The sequence below is a fragment of the Prionailurus viverrinus genome, chromosome D1 (genome assembly GCF_022837055.1).
Source record: "Prionailurus viverrinus isolate Anna chromosome D1, UM_Priviv_1.0, whole genome shotgun sequence".
In the NCBI taxonomy this organism is placed as follows: Eukaryota; Metazoa; Chordata; class Mammalia; order Carnivora; family Felidae; genus Prionailurus; species Prionailurus viverrinus.
Genome location: NC_062570.1, coordinates 26,059,570 through 26,079,980, shown reverse-complemented (window position 1 = coordinate 26,079,980; position 20,411 = coordinate 26,059,570). Strand labels below are relative to the sequence as shown.

The window sequence follows — 20,411 nt, the reverse complement described above, 5'->3', positions numbered from 1 at the left end:
AATGGCAGTTATATTGTTTTCTTGGTATGGCTACCTTTCTTATAATCTTAGACAAGTCATTTGCTTTCTTTGTACTTTAGTTTATTCTTAATTAGAAAGTTCCACTTATAATCCTTCCAGTCCTTCTCAACATTTTAATTCTATTATTGTAAAAATGGTAGCAGGTTTCTCCTTTCATGTGACATATTTATTGAGATCTGACTTTGTGCTAGGTATAGATTCCTAACTTTAAAAAATAAATGTTTATTTATTTTTGAGAGAGAGGGAGAGAGAGAGCATGAGTAGGGGAAGGGGTAGAGAGAGAGGGAAAGAGAAAATCCCAAGCAGGCTCCGCACTGTCAGCACAGAGCCCGACATTGGGCTCTAACTTATGAACTGTGAGATCATGACCTGAACTGAAATCATGAGTCGGACACTGACTGAGCCACCCAGGCACCCTCTTCCTAACTCTTTTATTTAGAGTCACATAAATTAATTTCTAGCCTAAACAGATTATTCGTTTAAAAATTAATATATAAATTAACAATTGTTAAAATTAGCTTATTGCCAAACAAATTATTTAAAATAAAAACAGATTTTTAAACTTAAAGGGTTTATTTGTAAATGATAGTGAAAGTTTTTTTATATAGTACTGAAAATTTTTTTCATCCTAATTAGTCTTGGAAGGGGAGTCATTTCTGTTTAGATCATGTTAGGATATGCATTTGAAAAGGGGAGTTGATTGTGGGCATTGTGGGGGGTCACCTATAAAACCAGGACTGGTTTTTAAATGTCACTGTCAAAACTTCATTTATAAAATGAGCCCAGTACTGTAAGGAAATAATCCACACAATCCACTCTTCTTTGCTGTTCCTAAACACTCGTCCATTTGTAAGAATGCCTCATGGCTTATTGCAGGGGGAAGTTGAATGGGGAGGCATGTATTGAGCATCTGTTAGGTGCAAAGTATTGCTGGGCACTTTATACACAATATTTTCTTTAATCTTCACAAAGCTATTAACTCCTTTTATGGAGGGGAAACAATATGAGAGGCTTAATAAACAGCCAAGATACCTAATTGTAAGTGATGGAGTAGGGTCTCAAATTCACATCTGCCCCATCCCATTGCCTGAGGAGCACTAAGTAGGATTTCTGCATTTAAGTCTCATTATTAACTTCATCCACCTCAGTTTTCAGCCCTATGAAAAAGAACATCTTTCCTTCCCAGCCAGCAAAAAATGCTGTAAAGATGAACCAACTAAGGACTGTAAAGCCTATAGGTTTTACTGGTGGAAACATTTCTGTTACCATGTGTTGTTTTTATGTGATGATTAATATATTGTATCTAGGAAAAAACTCCTCTTCAAGCTATTTGTGATGTTCTCTACCCTTGTTAGGTATTTTTAAATGGCAAACATATGCCCTTCCTTACTCAAATATTTCGTTGAGAGAGGAAGATAATTAGAATTTATTCCATGAATATGATAATTATAGATGAGATCGCTGATTTTTAAGTTTGAAAGAACCGGAATAATGGCTTAGCCCATTGGTTTTCCCATATATGTATTTTATGTTTGTTTATTTTTTAATTTATTTTGAGCGAGAAAGAGAGCAAGCTGGGGAGGGGCAGAGAGAGAGGGAGAGAGAAATCCCAAGCAGGCTCCTGCACTTTCAGCGCAGAGCCCAATGCAGGGCTTGAACTCATGAACTGTAAGATCATGACCTGAGCCGAAACTCAAGAGTCAGACGCTTAACCACTGAGCCACCCAGGCGCTCTACATGTATATATTTTAACTCCATGGAATTGTTAGAGTCTTACACCTGAGTGTGAGAAAAGGCAACAGTAGAGCTGCCCTCGTTAGTTTAAGGGGCACCCTTAAACTTAGTTTAAGTCAGGCACCCTGGGGCCTTATGCCCCAGGGAGCATGTCTGGTATGACCTCAGTGCTCCCCTCAGGGTCTCTTAGATGCATGGTAGGTTCAGAGCCCAGCAAGATTCCCTGGGAGTTCTAGGAAGTTTTCCTGGACAAGGTGACTTTGGAATGCAGAGTCTTGTGTGTTTCTTCTGAGGGCGGGATGTCCAGCGGGGCGGACAGATCAGACTGAAACGGCCAGCACCTCAGTTAGCTAACTTGACTGATCCTGGACATACAGATGGACATTGTAAGCTGGGCTTTGTCAGTGGACCATGCGGGGAGGAGCCACCAAGGCAGGAAGCCTGCACTAATAATGTGTAGGGGCTGGGCTTGACCTTGAGGTAGGTTCTAGTAGTTTTCCTGGGGATCAAGGCCATTTAGAGATGACTGTTCCCAGAAGAGAGAGTAAAGGGGAACAAGGATGTGGGCCACTGCTTCCCAGGATGGATGCCAACTCTGTAGTATCATGCTCTGAGCACTGCTGGAAAGCTTTCTGGAAGTGTGCTGTCAGTATGCAGGCCCTGTGCATCTCCACTTGCGTGTCTGCTCAACTTGAAGTGTTCACGCCTTGTTACATGGATTCTGCTTTTCTTTTGTTACAGTCACGTGTGTTTGTTGTCTCCTTTCTGGCCAGCCCTCAAGGCATGACAAGGTACAGGCATCAGTATGGTAGCCTTTCCTGTGTATTGCTGTGAACTGATGCTGTGCATTGCTGGGTTGTGACTTTATTATTAAGAGAATAATTAGACCTCATTTTTAGTACAGATTTACAGAATAATTGAGCAGGTAGTATAGAGTTTCATATAATCCCTTCCACCGCCCCCACACAGACACGTACACAGCTTCTCCTATTATTAACATCTTGCTTTACAAATTCATTGTATAGCATTGGCAAAATGCTGATCTTTACTGACCACCAGCTGATTTGCAAAGATTACAGATAGCATAGAATAAGTACTGTTTCTAAAAGAGTTGTCTGAGGATCATTAAATCCTGGGCCAGAATCACATGGATACAGAATATTTGGATATATATAATACAGAATGTCAGTTTCACACCCTGCCCCACAATGATTAAAATAGTTTGGGGGCTTGCCTTTTTGTTATAATTAATGAACCAAATTTCGTACATTATTATTAACCGTAGCCCATTGTTTACACTAAGGTTCACTCTTTGTGATGTATAGTTCTGTGCGTTTTAGTGAATGCCTAATTACATGTATGAACATTACAGCTTCATACAGAGTAGTTTCACTGCCCTAACCCTTGTGCTCTACCTTTTTATCCTTCTCTGCTCATAACCCCTGAGAACTACTAATCATTTACTGTCTCCACAGTTTTGGCTTTTTCAAAATATCATACAGTTGGAGTCATACAGTATGTAGTCAGACTGGCTTCTCTCACTTAGCAGTGTGCCTTTAAAGTTCTTCTGTGTGTTTCCGTGGTTCGAGAATTCCTTTTCTGTCACTAATATTCATTGTTATGGATGTGCCAGAGTTTATTTTTCCGTTCAATTATTACAGGACATCTTGGCCGTTTCCAGTTTTTGGCAGTTCTTAATAAAGCTGCTATAAACATCCACGTGCAGGTTTTTGTGTGGATATAAGACCTCAGCTCCTTTGGGTAAATATGAAGGAGTGCAGTTGCTGGATCATATGGTAAGCCTGTGTTTAGCTCTGTAAGAAGCCAGCCACCAACTGTCTTTCAAAGTGGTTGTCCCGTTCTGCATTCCTACCAGCAAGTGATGCTGTTCTCAGCATTCTCACTAACATTTGATGGTTCTCAGGTTTTTTTGGATTTTGGCCATTTTAATAGGTGCGTAATGGTATTAAATTGTTGTCATAATTTGCAAATAAAGTCCAAGTTATAGGATTTATTAATATACTTAAGGGTGTTATGTTGCTCTCTTCATTCTTCTGTTACCAGTAATTGCTTTGCTTTTCCTTCACCACTGATTTTCAAACCTTAGTGTACTTGAAAATCACCGGGGGAACTTGTTAAAATATAAAGTCCCAGGACCGAAGCCCAAAAATTCTGTTTCAGTGATGGTGGGATGAGGCGTAAGACCATATTTTTATCTATGTGATTCTGGTTCAGGTGTTGCCCAGAAACAGTGCTCACTGTGTGCTGTACGTAGTAGGTAAGCTGCTACTCAGCCAGTGGTTGATAAAGTTGAGCATTTTTCCAAGTTCTGGTCCATGTATTGTTTTAGACTATAATTTAGCTGTGGGAACAGAAGGATTAGTTCACCCATGTGTTTAAATTATACCGTGACTCTGTTTCTTTTCTTAAACTTCTCAGAGTAGGAAGTGTGAAATTATATTAACTATAGAAATTCTGAAATCTGTTTTTACTTTGTTTCCTAAAGTGTATCATCTTTTACCTTTGTTTTCTGAAGTGTTTCATCATAGAATGTACTTAAACAAAAGCAAAAAAAAAAAACAAAAAAACCCAACACAACTATTTTTTTTCCCTTATTTTAAAAACTAAATGGCATCAGGTTTTGTGCCTGGCTGTGGAGTTTTCTTGGAAATAAGAGGTGAGGTATCTGGGGAGCCTTTTTTCTTAGGTAAAAGACGTAACACAAATACAAAGTGTCAATATCTTTGAGAAGTATTTGTTTAGGCAGTTTCTCAGAGTTTTATCTGGGAGTAGCTAGCATCAGAATGACTTGAGAAACATGTTAAAGTGAGGTATTACCAATCAGAATCTGGGGGAATGGGGACAGGAATCTGAATTTTACCAACTTCTTCAGATAGTTATTCAGCACAAAATGTGAGAATCACCAAGTGGCCTCCCATTGTTTATCCTATGCACAGATAAAAGAAGAAATTAAACACAGTTTAGCAAATACTCTCTTTACCCCCCCAGGAAATCTTCCTTAAAACACATTTGGGACATAGTTAACCTAATGGATAGAATACCACTTAGAGATAGACAGAATTTTATACAGCTTACGTTCTCTTAGCTCTCTACAACATGGTAAAGGATCAGCTGTTTTATTTTTCATAGTTACCCCAAATGTCATGTTAGTGTTTTTGTGTACAAATATCAGAGAAGCAGTTCATGGACAATAAAAAGGTCCCTTAGCTCAGGAGTTTAATATGATTCTAGGTAACTTATTTCAAAAAGGTATTCTTTATTCTAAAGGAAGATATTTGGGAACATTGTCCCCCATACTAGTTTAACAGAGGGGTGAAGTTTACCTGTTCCTTTACAAAAAGATCATATTATTTATGTATGGCGTCCAAAGCTACGCCTTTTCATGACTCACTATTAAATGAGGCACAACATTTCCTCTCTAGTTAAGTTTCAGGAAATCATATACTATAAATTTTCATTGGTAATGTTAAATAATTTCAAGTAAAGAGGGAATATATTATACTACAAATAAAGTGCTTCTTAAATGTGTTGTACTAAGTGCTTTCCATTAATCTCTAGTTCTTATAACTCTGTGAAGAAGGTACTATTATCATCTCTTGCTGATGACAGAACTAAAGCATGTGGATTTAAACAACTTGCCCATTGTTTTCTGCTGTTTCATATCCGAGTTTAGATCAAATCCTAGGTATTCTGGGCAACGAATAGATCACAAAAGTAATTTAACGAACTGGTAGTGGCTTCTACTTGTCTCCTTGTAGAAACAATGATAGTGGGTCGTCTCGTCCTAACCTTGTCATTTAAAAATTACAGAAATCTAGAGACAAAAAATTTAGATAAATTGTGCTGATTCTGATTCACCAAGACAGTACATAATGGTATAGCCAGGACCAGTTCACAAGCTTGGTGAGTTCCAATTTTGCATTTTTCCCCCTTGGATCATAAAAATATGTAAATTTTCTTAAATTATCTTCTGTATTGTTCCTATTTTTATTTTTCTTATTAGTGCAACTGCCATTGATACCATAAATTTATTTCTTCATAGCCTTTTGATAATTTATAGCATCAGAATATGTCCTACCAAATGATATTTAAACGTTCAATTTCATGGAAATTATTAACAAAATGGTTTAGAGCAGTAGTTCTTAAACTCCTCAAACTTACACCCCCTCATTTTAATAAATATTTTCTAAAATCCTTCCATGTGATTTCTGAAATGAAATATACAAACAATACCTACAATTTCAAAGAAGTCAGTATTTTTCACATATAAAAGAAATAAAGGTATACTTTTTATTTATTAAATTTTTAAATAAACTTTTTAAATGATTTTATTTATTTTTGAGAGAGAGAGAGAGAGAGACAGAGTGTGAGCGGGGAAGGGTCAGAGAGAGAGGGAGGCACAGAATCCAAAGCAGGCTCCAGGCTCCGAGCCGTCAGCATAGAGCCCAATGTGGGGCTCGAACTCACAGAGCTGTGAGACCATGACCTGAGCCGAAGTCAGACACTCAACCGACTGAGCCACCCAGGCGCCCCAAATACTGATATATTTTAAAGTTCAAATGATCAATCACAGATTCATACTGAGTAGTAAAAACAAATGATTGGAAGGGGAGATGGTACCCTAGTGGGGAAATACAGGGAGGAAAGGGGTGCAGTATCTCTGAATTTGAACTTCTCTTGTCATGGAATATATGAACACTAGAGACCTGGGAAGATAGGAAGTTGTAGTCTGAAAATGAAAAATTAGAAACTCTCTGAGGCCACATAGTTACATTGATGAAAAATCTGTGGTATGTCTCTGGAAGTAAGAGCATGACTTCATTCACTATGCTTAATACAAAAAAATATTTTGTTATACTAAGTCCTAAACTTTCACTAGCCATTAATTACATAAATCAACCATTAGAATAGAATTTTTTTTAAAAAAAACCAGTGATAAGCACATTGTTGTGTTGCAATTCCTGTTAGATTTTGATTAGTTGCCTCAGAGAGACTATAGTTAGGATTAGGCTCCATTGGTAAGCAGTGATTTCATTCTATTCTCACTGTTACCAAAGCTCCAGCCTTATTTTAAGACAGTAGTTTCTTATCCAACATTCCCTCTAAGTTGTACCAGAATATTTTTTTCAGTACATTGACTTTTGTCACCAAGCCTATTTCCTTTACTGTGTGAGCCCATCCTCAATGTAGAAGAAGGTCAGAAGATTCAGATTGCAGTGTGTTGCATTTAGGTCTTTCCTTATTCACTTGCAGTTGGAGAGGAAGCCATGTATTGGTCAAGCTGCCTGAAACCTATTCCCAGGAGCTATTAGGGTTACGACAGGCACAGGACCCAGTGTGTAGGTATAGATTAGTGGTGAGCCAGAGCAAGTCATGAAATTTTTAGGAATTTGGTGGTACAACTGTGAAACACAGCTGCTTTTAAAAATTAAAGCCTATGAATTTTTAGTTAAATGAATTGTATTAAAAACAAAGGTAATAAATACTTAAAACTTTATTTATAATTATTTCACTATATTTTACTGTTACCTATGCTCTTGAGGGTACATCTGCCTCGTGTTCTGTGTGGTATAAATACGACCTAACAGGCTACTGTGCATCTCTTTGCAATTGCGTTTGGTTGCGTCTTGTTGGTAGCTTGACACACACCGGGTCTTGACACCAGCCATGGACTCTGGAAAACACTATAAATCAAGACCCTTCCTCTTGGAGAGCCAGTTGTTTAATTTTATCAGCACACTTTGGGATATACAGTAGTCCTCCCTTTTCCCCCAGAGAATGCCTGAAACTATGGATAGTACTGAACCCTGTAAATACTAGGTTTTTCCTATACACATATATGTATCTATGGCAAAGTTTAATTTGTAAGTCAGGCACAGTAAGAGATTGACAAAAATAATAAAATAAAACAGTTCTAAAAATATACTAAAAGTTATGCGAATGTGGTCTGTCTCGCTCTCCAAATCTCTTATTGTACTGTACTCCTTCTCCTTGTGATGATGTGAGATGATAAATGCCTATGTGATGAGATGAAGTGACATGAATTACGTAGGCATTGTGACGTCGTGAGAAGGAGAATCATCTGCTTCCAGACCATGGTTTACTGCGGGTAACTGAAACAAAGCAAAACTGTGGATAAGGTGGGGGGACTATCTCTAGATAGATTGGTCTTTTCTGTCTCTTCCTTCTTATTCCTGGAGTTGAAACTCATCTTGGCCCCTCCCAATATACCCAATTTTCCTCACCCATCTCAGTCCTATAAATTAGAGCTTTAGAAATTGTCACTGCTGCAGAAAGAATAATCTATGACACAGGATGACATAGTTCATACATAAATCATATTATCACAGTTCCAGTCGCTTTTAACATTTGACATTTTGAGTTTGCCAGAATTGTTGATATTTGGTAAAATATTAGTTTCAGTATGGATCAGAAAAGTAAATGTTCATTAAGTATATTTTTAGTTTTACTTACGTTCTTTCTTAAGGTTACGTTATTGTGTATATTTTCAATAGAACACAACTTCATTTTTTATGATGGAAATTTTATAATAGGAAAATAGAATCTATTTGCCTTTCACAAATTTATAGAGTCAATTCTTCTAATTAAAAGACTTATTAACTAGGAATGCTTTTGGTTTCAAGAAACAGAAAAGTGAACAGAAAAAGTGACTGATGGCTGTTGAGTTAGCAGCTAACTGATGCTAAGCAGAAATCTCTAAGATTCTCTTGGCTTTTCTTTTAAGGTCAAATGATGGCCACTACAGATCCAATCTTGATACCTGGATTCAAAACAGGAGGAAGGAAACAGAATAGTGGTAATAGAGCTGTATTTACACGTGCTGTGGCTACACCTGCATGCAAGGAGTGTGGGCACTGAATATATAATTTAGCTGATGGTAATATACTTTATTTTAAAGGGAGACAAGTGAGCAGGGATTGGAGATAGGCAGTAAAGGAACATACCATGGACCTTTACATAGCACACAGTAGCATGCTCACGCATATATTTAAAGCTAATGCATGGAGACAAATTTAAAAGGTACGAATGTAACTGATATATATTATATAGTTCCCCAAAGAAGTTCATTAAACTTTGTTCAGTTTTTGTTAGGAAGTGACAAAAAACTAGTTTGTATTTGCTGAAAGATATTCATGTTTAGAAACTCGGCTAGGTGCTTTCATACAAATTATTGTGGTAGCTAATATTATCCTGTTTTTTATTAAAAATTTTTTTTTTATGTTGCAGAGAGAGCATGTGTGAGCAGGGGAGAGGGTGGGACAGAGAGAGAGAGAGAGAGAGAGAGAGAGAGAGAGAGAATCTTAAGCAGTCTGCACACTTAGTGTGGAACCTGCTGTGGGGCTCAATCTCACGACCCTGAGATTATGACCCAAGCTGAAGTTGGACACTCAACAGACTGAGTCACCCAGGCACTCCTGTTATCCCCATTTTCACAAATTAAGAAACTGAAACAGATGTTAACTAATTTGCTCCAGATCACAGAGCCTAGTAAGTAGGTGGGCCAAGTTTATTTAGATCCTGGTCTTTTCTCTCTAGAAAATTGCAGAAAATGTTTATAAGTTGAAATGAATTCTAATTTTATGGAAAAAATGATATTTCATAGGCAGGAAACAAACTTAAGTCTGTATGTGCAGAAGGTGGTAAGTATTATGTGTCATCCATTTAATGGAGGAGCTGGAGCCTTCAAGGTCTTCTGGTAACCAACATATTGGATACTGACATTTAATGGGTGCTAACTATATGCATTTTGCTTATGCTGATCCATTTAGTTCTCATAACAACACTTAGGAGCTAGGTACTATTACATTGTTTAGATGAAGAAACTGAAACAGAGGCTAGGTTGCGAACCTGATCTTGTAAGCAGACCTAGAATTGAACCCAAGCACTCTTACCTTTGAGGCTGCACTGTTAACCTCTCATAATGGATTTGTGTAAGAAAGAATGAGAAGGGTTTTTCAAGGTGAGTCTTATCTGGTTCTAATCGATCTTGGAAGAATTTCTACTTGTTTGGCTAAATAGGAAGTTGAATAAAATATTGTATGAAATTTCACCAGTAAAACAAACAAAGCATTGTTTTGGAAGGCAATGCATAGGGACTTTAAGAATCCCCAAATCAGAGAGCTTTTAAACAAAACTGATAACTTGTTAAAAACCCCTTTTCAACTCATGATAACTGGTTACATCTTCATACCCTTAAGAACTACCATGGAATATTGATCCAGAAATCGAAATAAGAATGCAGCAAATGCATATGTGAAAATAATCCCACACAGATGGAAATTATACAGCTCAGAACTTCATGATGAGTCATAACTCTTGGAAGACCATTCCATTCTTCCCGAGTCTGTCAACAGAGGGATGTAAAAGTGATGTAGTTTTCATGTTCAGCTTTAACATCTGTTGCATGGTAGCCTGATTATATTCCTATCTAAGGAAACATCTATAAATATTGGCAAAGATCTTCTTTTTACTTTTGTTTCCAAGCTATTTATCTCTGTATTTATTCTATTGGCTATCCAGTATCTCTGTGTGATCTGGGTGGTCTGTGGGTGATCTCAGTATTTTCCTAATATAACTTCTTAGGATTCTGTATCTAACACCATGAGCAGTTCTGAGATTAGGTCAAAGTGGTGTGTTTGTCAAAGCCAGAGTCTGTCACTACTGCTGAGTTTGGTTGTTTTCTTCTCTTTTGCTTTCCCACGTATTCACACACTACTAGCTCTTTCACAACAGCAGGATGTGAAATGAGTGTTGTTTCACCAATTTATTTTAGTCCTGTCATTTTTCATGAAACCTGTGGGAGAAATGAGCAGAAAATTCACAAAAAAATTTGAATGTGGTTTAGTGTTGATTTTTTTTTTAATTATAGAGAAGACAAATATAAAAGTTGGCTGTGGAGATACCAACACAACTAGGTTGAAATTTCAGCAAAGTAAGTTATTAAGAGGTAAAAGTTATAGGTACTGCATGCTTAGCTTGGTTTCAGACTGCATATTTGAATGGTGTAAAAAAAAAAGTTTGGTAAATTAAAAGCTAACACTAAAAAAGCAGACTTAGATATTTGGACGAATAAAACACAACCCTGTACACACATAGCAACAGATTGTTTTATTATTTGTTTGTGTAATTGGTATCATCTGTGATTTAGAGTCTTGGAATAATAGAATCCTTTGGGAGGGACTGTGGAGTATATTACTGGAATTGAATTGGCACTGTTCACACACTGGTCTGCTCTCTGGTTTAGAATCCTCTCTCTGCTGCTTTTCTTCCTTAGGTGGGTCTCTTTCCTGGACACTGCGTGGAGTTAATTAATCAGAAAGTCCCCCAGTCAGTGACCAACTCAGTGCCAAAACCAGGTGAGTACACTTTTTCATCAGGGTGATGATTTTATCAACTGCTTAAAGAAACAGGTTTTCTCTTGTAGGCAAGCACCCAGCTTGTTTTGCTGCTGTTGCCATTTATTGAAATGATATGTATGCATTCTTAATTTTAGGTGTTTTGAGTTTTAAAATATTCTTATTTCTTTATTGATCATTTCACAAAGATACATCAACATTTTAGATAATTTCAAAGAACTATTTGTTCCATTAATCTTTGTCATTATTTGTTTTTATAATTATATAGTAGGGATATAGCTTATTAATGAACACAATGATGAAAATAACAGGTTTAAAGAACTCACACAAATGATGTGATTAGCTGGAAACTAATAAATGAAGGGAATGTATATTTTATCAATGATTGTGAACATCAAAACTATTTTCTTTTTAAATTTTTTTTTCAACGTTTATTTATTTTTGGGACAGAGAGAGACAGAGCATGAGCGGGGGAGGGGCAGAGAGAGAGGGAGACACAGAATCGGAAACAGGCTCCAGGCTCTGAGCCATCAGCCCAGAGCCTGACGCGGGGCTCGAACTCCCGGACCGCGAGATCGTGACCTGGCTGAAGTCGGACGCTTAACTGACTGCGCCACCCAGGCGCCCCTCAAAACTATTTTAAACAGCATTTCTCATTACTTAATAGTATATTTATAGTGCTATATAAATATGTGGATTATTTAATGAATAAAGCAGTGTTACAGGGGGTGAAAATCAAAATGGAAACTTGTTTTTATTGGGGTGATTTAATCTAGGTAGATTGTACAGAATACTTAGCTTGGAAGTTTTTAATGTTATATAAAATTTTTAAAGGAAAACAAAAACAAAGACTGAAAGATTTTGGAGGGAAGAGGAAGTAATCAGATTTACGTCTCCTACTTGTATTATATTCCCTTCACCTTTCTTTGCCCTTCTCCATACTCTGCCCGCAGTAAAAGAAAAAGAAAAATTTGCTGGGCCTCAGAATTTATTTGTAATATTTTCCTTAAAGTATCTTTTAGGGTTAGGACCTATATATAAAAATTAGGGGGGAAAAAGCTTATTTAGTATTTCCCCACCTCTGCCCCCCAAGCATACATCAAATCATATTTGCTTATAGTATTCAGGTAAAGGTAATATGCTTTTGAAGCTTGTTTCTTCACAGAAGATTAAGAATTCTCATAGGAATTTTAAATTTTTAGGCAGACTACTTTTACTGTTTAGTAGAGAAAAATACTTCAAAACAGTGTTCTCTACAGTTCTACTTCAGACAGGATTCTCAGTCTCTTTTCTTTTCTTTTTTTCAATATATGAAGTTTATTGTCAAATTGGTTTCCATACAACCCCCAGTGCTCATCCCAAAAGGTGCCCTCCTCAATACCCATCACCCACCCTCCCCTCCCTCCCACCCCCCATCAACCCTCAGTTGGTTCTCAGTTTTTAACAGTCTCTTATGCTTTGGCTCTCTCCCACTCTAACCTCTTTTTTTTTTTTTTCCTCCCCCTCCCCCATGGGTTTCTGTTAAGTTTCTCAGGATCCACATAAGAGTGAAACCATACGGTATCTGTCTTTCTCTGTATGACTTATTTCACTTAGGATACCACTCTCCAGTTCCATCCATGTTGCTACAAAGGGCCATATTTCATTCTTTCTCATTGCCACGTAGTACTCCATTGTGTATAGAAACCACAATTTCTTTATCCATTCATCAGTTGATCGACATTTAGGCTCTTTCCATAATTTGGCTATTTTTGAGAGTGCTGCTATAAAGATTGGGGTACAAGTGCCCCTATGCATCAGTACTCCTGTATCCCTTGGGTAAATTCCTAGCAGTGCTATTGCTGGGTCATAGGGTAGGTCTATTTTTAATTTTCTGAGGAACCTCCACACTGCTTTCCAGAGCGGCTGCACCAATTTGCATTCCCACCAACAATGCAAGAGGGTTCCCGTTTCTCCACATCCTCGCCAGCATCTATAGTCTCCTGATTTGTTCATTTTGGCCACTCTGACTGGCGTGAGGTGATATCTGAGTGTGGTTTTAATTTGTAGTTCCCTGATGAGGAGCGACGCTGAACATCTTTTCATGTGCCTGTTGGCCATCTGGATGTCTTCCTTAGAGAAGTGTCTATTCGTGTTTTCTGCCCATTTCTTCACTGGATTATTTGTTTTTCGGGTGTGGAGTTTGGTGAGCTCTTTATAGATTTTAGATACTAGCCCTTTGTCCGATATGTCATTTGCAAATATCTCTTCCCATTCCGTTGGTTGCCTTTTAGTTTTGTTGGTTGTTTCCTTTGCTGTGCAGAAGCTTTTTATCTTCATAAGGTCCCAGTAGTTCATTTTTGCTTTTAATTCCCTTGCCTTTGGGGATGTGTCAAGTAAGAAATTGCTACGGCTGAGGTCAGAGAGATCTTTTCCTGCTTTCTCCTCTCAGTCTCTTTTCAAGACATTTTATCCTCTGTTAAATTCCCCTTCTTTGGGTAAACTTACTAAAAAACTTTCTCAGTGGGTACTTGCTCAGTAGATGTTAATTTGTGGTTGTGATGACTATAGGGTTTTTTTTTCTTTTTTTTAAACATGGCATCATTAACTTAAAAGAAAATCCCATACCCTTTAGCAGAGAGGTACCTCAACCCCATCTCTCTTCTCCAGCCCTAAGCAGCTATTAGTCTACTTTCTGTCTCTATAGATTTCCCTATTCCAGACCTTTCATGATCATACAATAGTGGTCTTTTGTAATTAGCTTCTTTGACTTAGCACAGTGTTTTCAGGGTTCATCCATGTATCAGAATCTCATTTTTTTTATGGCTAAAGTAATATTCCATTGTATGGAGAGGCCATATTTTATCCACTCATTTTGAGTTGTTTCCATTTTTGACTATTATGTATAATGCAGTTATGAACATCGGTGTATAAGTTTTTGTGTGGATATATATATATTCACCTCTCAAGTATATATCTAGGAGTAAAACTGCTGCGTCATATGGTAGCTCTATGTTTAACCTTTGAAGAACTGCCAGACTGCTTTACAAAGTAGTTTTTACAATACGCCCTGGCAGTGTGTATGAGAGTTTCAGTTGTTCCATATTCTTGTTAGTGTGTTTTTGATGATTGCCATCGTAGTAGTTACAAAGTGGTGTATCTTTGGGAGTTTGATTTCATTTTCCTGATGACTAATCATGTTGAGTATCTTTTTATGTGCTTATTAGCCATTTGCATGTTTTTGGAGAAATGTCTATTCAGATCCTTTTCCCATTTTTTAATTGGCAAGTATTCTTTATATACATTCTTTATATATTCTTTAAGTATTCTATGTATATTCTAGATACAAGTGCTTTATCAGACAATATGATTTGCGTATGTTTTCTCACATTGTGTGGGTTGTCTTTGCTTGTCTTTATTCTGTCCATGGAAGTATAAATCTTTTTAATTTTGATGAAGTTCAGTTTATCTTTTTTTGTTCCTTATGCTTTTGATGTCTTATGTAGGAAGACTTTGCCTAACCCAACGTCAAGATTTACTCATATATCTTCTCCTAAGAAGTTTATGGTTTTAGATCTTAGATTTTAGTAAACTTTGAGTTAATTTTTGTGTCTGGTATAAGGTTCAACTCCATTGGACATCTAGGTGTCTCAGCACTATTTTTTGAAAAAAAGATTATTCCTTCCCCATTGAATTGTCTTGACTCCCTTGCAGAAAATTGACCTTGGACATATAAGTTTATTTTTAGACTTTCAGTTCTGTTCCACTGATCTATATGTCTGTTCTTTGTTTTTTAAAGTTGGAGAGATAGCGTGAGCAGGGTAGGGGCAGAGAGAGAGGGAGAGAGAGAATCCCAAGCAGGCTCCATGCTGTCAGCATGTGTTTGTTTTGTGGCAAATTTTGCTCTTAATACTTTATTCTTTCTCAGGATTGACTTGGCTCTTCTGGGTTCCTTGCAATTCCGTATGAATTTTAGAATCAGCTTGTCAGTTTCTACAAAGAAGTTGGTGGATTTTGATAGGGATTATATTAAATCTGTATATCAATTTGGGAAGTATTATCCTCTTACCAGTATTTATTAAGTCTTTCAGTTCATGAACATGGGATGTTTTTCCATTTATTTAGAGCTTGTTTAATTTTGTTCAATATTTTGTAGTATTCAGAGTGTACGTTTGCATTTTTTTTGTTAAATTTATTTTTATTATTTTTGATGCTATTGTAAATGGAATTACTTTCTTGACTTCATTTTCTTTTTCATTGCAAATGCATAGAAATACAATTAATTTTGTATATATTAATCATGAAATCATGAAATCTTGTTGAAATGTTTATTCTAATAGTTTTTTTTTTAGTGGATTCCTTTGGATATTCTATATACAAGATCAAATCATCTGTGAATATATTTTTACTTCTTCCTTTGCAATCTGGATGCTTTTTATTTCTTCTTCTTGTCCAATTTCCCTGGCAAGACTATGGTCATCCTTGTCTTATTTCTGACCTTAGGAGAAAACATCCATTTCTTAACTAACCATTAAGTAAGATGTTAGTTGTTGGGTTTTCATAGATGCCCTTTATCAGATTGGGGAAGCACCCTTCAGTTCTTAATTTCTTGAATGATTTTATCATAAAAGGATGTTGGCTTTGTCAAGTACTTTTTATTGATCTGTTAAGATGACCATGGTTTTTTGTATCATTATTTTGAAGTTATTAAATTCAACATCAAAAATTTATTGTTGTCTCTTATGCATTATTTTTATATGCATTTCTTCTGTATACACTTAACTTATTAGGTATTAAATATCATCTTTGATATTTTGCCTCAGAGATATCCTGCAAACTTAGTTTTAAAAATTAGCTTAATATTGGTATTCAATTTTGTCAATTGAATACTTTCTCATGTTTTGAATGAGAAAGTGACATTTCTAATAGCGATAAGCTCCAGAAGCTTTAAAACTTGAGAAAGTTAATCAGGTATTGATAGTTCTGGAAAACAAGTGTCTATTAATAGACCTGTAGGACAATGTTAATTCTAAATTAGTGATGACTTATAATGCCAGCACACCTTTAAAAGCTAGTATTTTATCTTCTGTGAGCAGCATTGCAGGATTGGCATAAGGAAATGTGGATTCTTAATATATTTCGAAAAGGATGATGTGAATTCTGTTAGCCTTAGGCTTGTTTCACACTTTAAAACTGTCTTTGCCTACAGTATAAACAACTTGAATGTTCTATTTATTTTTAACATTGCCATCTGTTACTGTTAGATGCCAAATCTGAAAGATGCAGCTATAGTTTGAGGCTGAAATTTAAAGCTCCCTATATTATTACACAACAAGGGCAATAGGAAAATTTTTCCCTTCGGAGTTCTTCTTAATGTTCTCAATATGTTCAATTATTTGTGTATGTAAAAATAAAATCATTGAGTCACCATGTCCTGATCAAGAAAACAAGTATCCGTGTTGCCTTAAGAAAAAGAAGGTGTGGTGGGGGAGGGAGTAGGTGGGAGAGGGAGGTAGAAAAGAAGAGGAAGGAAAAGAGGAAGAAAGATAGAAGCTTGTCCATAAGAAATTGGCAGTTGAATCATCACAGTTACAGTTTGATGGGAGAAGGTGAGGTTGAGATGGGGGGAAGAAGAAGGGAAAGCATACGTAGTTTTTTGTGTGTTTATCCTGCTTGTAGCTTATGGAGCAGTTGGATTTATTCATTGATATCTTTCTTCAAGTTTTTAGTTTTCTCAGCTATTATCTTTACAGTATTTCTTCTGTGCAATCGTTGCTCTTCCTCTTTTCCTTTACAGATTGGTTACACTCTTTGATACTGTCTTACACACCCTCTCTTTCCAGTTTACTTTTATTGACCTCTCTTAAAGTTCAGTTATTCTTCTGTGTAGGCTTCTTTTAAGCCCACCTGATAAATTCTTCAATTCTTATTTTATTTCTTTTTTAAAAAACATTTTTTAAGGTTTATTTATTTTTGAGAAAGATAGAGTGCGAGCAGAGGAGGGGCAGAGAGAGGGAGGCACAGAATCCAAAGCAGGCTCCAGGCTCTGAGCTGTCAGCACAGACCCCAACGCGGGGCTCAAACTCACAAACTGTGAGATCATGACCTGAGCTGAAGTCAGACGCTTAACTGACTGAGCCACCGAGGTGCCCCTTATTTTATTTCTTGGATCAACATTTTGTCTTTTTTGTAATTTCCATAGTGGGATTCCTCATTTCTTCCGTTATCCACCTTTTTGTCTAGAAAGAAAGAAAAAGGGTTGGGGGAGGAAGAGGGGAGAGAAAGGAAAGTAGGGAGAGAGGGTATGAGAAAAGCAGGGCAATGCTTATTTTCTTCTTAAAATGAAGGACAAGGGAATTTAGATAAAGCCTTTGCTCTGAAAACAGAAGATTTGGACAGGAATTTAAAAAATATCTCTTTGAAGCATTGGAGAGTTAATAAGGCAGTAAACAATTACTGAGCTGAGGTTAAGCAGAAAAAGGACATCCTGAAGACAGACTTCAGTATATGGAGACCTTATTCCCCTAGGGTATCTACTGATAGAGTAGAGAAAGGCACAGTAGTCCTAGGAGAACAAAAATTGGAGCTCAGAGCCCAGTAGGGCAGAGTTACTGATAAATGCCCCAAGTTTTGAGTTAGAATTTTTGTGGAAATTGACAACTGGTTCTAAACTGATTCTAAAATAATTATGGAAATGCAGAAACCTAAATCCCAAGACAATTTTGAAGAACAATAAAGTGGGAAACTTACTATTTTAAATATCAAGATTTATTGTTAAAACTTCACTTAAGGTACTGATATTAATGCAAGGGTAGACAGACAAATAGATTAGTGGAACAGAATAGAGTCAGAAACAAACCTGTGAATATATAGATACTTTTTTGCAGAGCAATGTCAAAAGGACAGTTATTTCAATAAATGGTGCTAGGTCACCTTGAGGGTGTGTGTGTGTGTGTATGAGTGTATAAAATTCTTATTTAACCCTGTATACAGAATCATTTCTGGGAGAATTACAGATCTGTATGTGAAAGGTAAAACAATAAAACTCTTAGAAGATAATACAGTAGAGTATCTTCATGACCTATTTTCATGATCTCGGGATAAACATAAGCAGTAATCTTAACTGAAATGCTTAATAATTAAATTTAATTAAAGATCAGAACTTGATCTTAAATGCTATTAAGATAATGAAGAAAGCAAATCACAAAATGAGAAAGATATTTGACAAAGGTCACATAACTAAAGTGTGTAAAGAATCAGTAAGAAAGGGACCGATAAAATGATTTGTTTAATTAAGTGAAAACTTGAATAGGTACTTTACAACAAATATCCAAAATGCTCATAAGCGTATGACAAGATGGTAAACGTCATCAGTCTTTAGGGAAATGCAAACTGAAATCTCATTGACTCCTTAATACCCACCAGAGGTTAAAATTTAAGAATAATAATACCAAAGGTTGGCAAGGATATACATCAGTAGGAATTCTCTCACACTGCTGATGGGAGATAATGTGGGACAATCATTGTTTGGTATTACATACTGAAGTTGACACATACCCTGGGGTCCAGCAGGTTCACTCTTAGGTAAATATAGAATGTTTATAGCAACCTTAGTCCTAATTGTCAAAAAACTTGAAAAACCAGAGGTATATTCGTAATGGGATGGATAAATAAAGGCACATTCATTGAACGGATTCTTCTACACTGATGAAAATGAAATGAGTTCTGGCTGTCTGCCACAAAATAAGTGTTGAGTGAGAGAAACGTGCTATACGTACATGCATACATACGCCGTATAATTCCACATAGATGAGGAGAGAGTTCAGAATCACAGAGTTTAAGATGGTTCTGTGGTGTTAGAATTCAGAATAGCAGTTAACTTTGGATGGGAGGAAGGGGATAGGTGACTGGGATGGGTAGGAGAGAGGATTCTGGAGTGCTAGCAGTGTTCTGTGGATCCAGGTGGTGATTATACAGAAATGGAATGATGTTGAACATCTTTTCATGTGTTTATTGGCCATTTGTATATCTTCTTTGGAGAAATGCCAGTTCAAGTCCTTTGTCATTTTTGAATTGGTCACTTTTCATTCTTTAAATATATCTCCCATCCAGATAAATATTCTTTGCAGTATTGCTTTAATATTCAAGTGTTGGAAATCACAGTTTCAAAATAGATACTTCCTTATCTATTTATGTGTGTGAAATATTCTGCAGCCCTTAAAAAGAAAGTCGTATGGAATTGTTTTCTGTGATTTATTATTAAATGAAAAAGCAAATCACAACATAGAATAATCTCATTGTAAATTCATAGAAAATGATCTGGAAGGATATATACCAACTAGAAAGGGGAATGAGATTGTAGACATCAGCAAAAGAAATTTAATTTTTTTCTCTGTTTGCTTCTGTATTATTCAGCCCCTTTACAATAAAAAAGTATTACTTTATAAAATATGAAAAAATAGATTGTATCTCTCCTTAACTCCATCCTTTCCAAATAGGTGATTTCCAAGGGTCCTTCTTAATGCAACCACCCCATAACATAGATATTTTCTGATAGTAGGTTTAATTTAGATATTTAATTTATATACACGTGTGAAAACAACACGGTTGAAGGGATAAGAGCATAGGCTTCCAACCTCAAGTTTTAATCCCTGTGCCACATTTTACGTTTGGCTTCTCTGACTTTTAATTCCCCTTATTTAAAAAAGTGAGGCAACATGCCTTTGAAGATTAGGGATAAGGCATCTAAAGCCCTTGGATACTTAATAAATGTCAGCTGTAGTATTTATTGATTTATATTTATCCACTGTTATGTCATTTAAGTTCCAGAGTGTCAAAAACTAGATTTATGTAGATACAAAATTAATAGTTGTTGGTAAAATCTATATGTCAACATCTCACAGTATACCACTAAGAGAAATGAATTACAGGAGTTTTCACGGGACCATGATGGGAGAAGGAGCCTCTTTGGATGCCACTTGAATGGAGTTTGCATTATAAATATTTGGCTTTTGGGGGGGGGGGGGGTAACAGCTGAATTTTTTGATTAGCAGACATAAAAGTAGCTGAGGCTTTCATTTCGAGAAAAAACTTAGTAATTAGATATAATACTGATGAAATCCTTATGGTAAGAAGTAGTTTATAAGGTAACAAGTTAGTCTGAATTTGTAGCATAATTTTGAAATTAAAAAAAGTTCTTTATTTTCTTCTTTTAGGGAATTGGTCCTTTAGTGTCTTGCTTTCTTTGTTTTACTTGCAACTTTGCCTAATTATAGTTCT

General features: G+C 36.3%; 1 protein-coding gene across 6 annotated transcripts in view; it reads left to right on the top strand.

The window, feature by feature from the left end:
- Nucleotides 1–20,411, top strand: part of ARHGAP32 (Rho GTPase activating protein 32) — a 300,846-nt gene that overhangs the window by 212,961 nt on the left and 67,474 nt on the right. For all 6 annotated transcript variants that reach the window (XM_047878217.1, XM_047878214.1, XM_047878218.1 and 3 more), the window contains one exon: nt 11,072–11,153. In XM_047878217.1, coding sequence (XP_047734173.1) covers nt 11,072–11,153 — 82 coding nt within the window. The remainder of the gene's footprint in view (nt 1–11,071; nt 11,154–20,411) is intronic.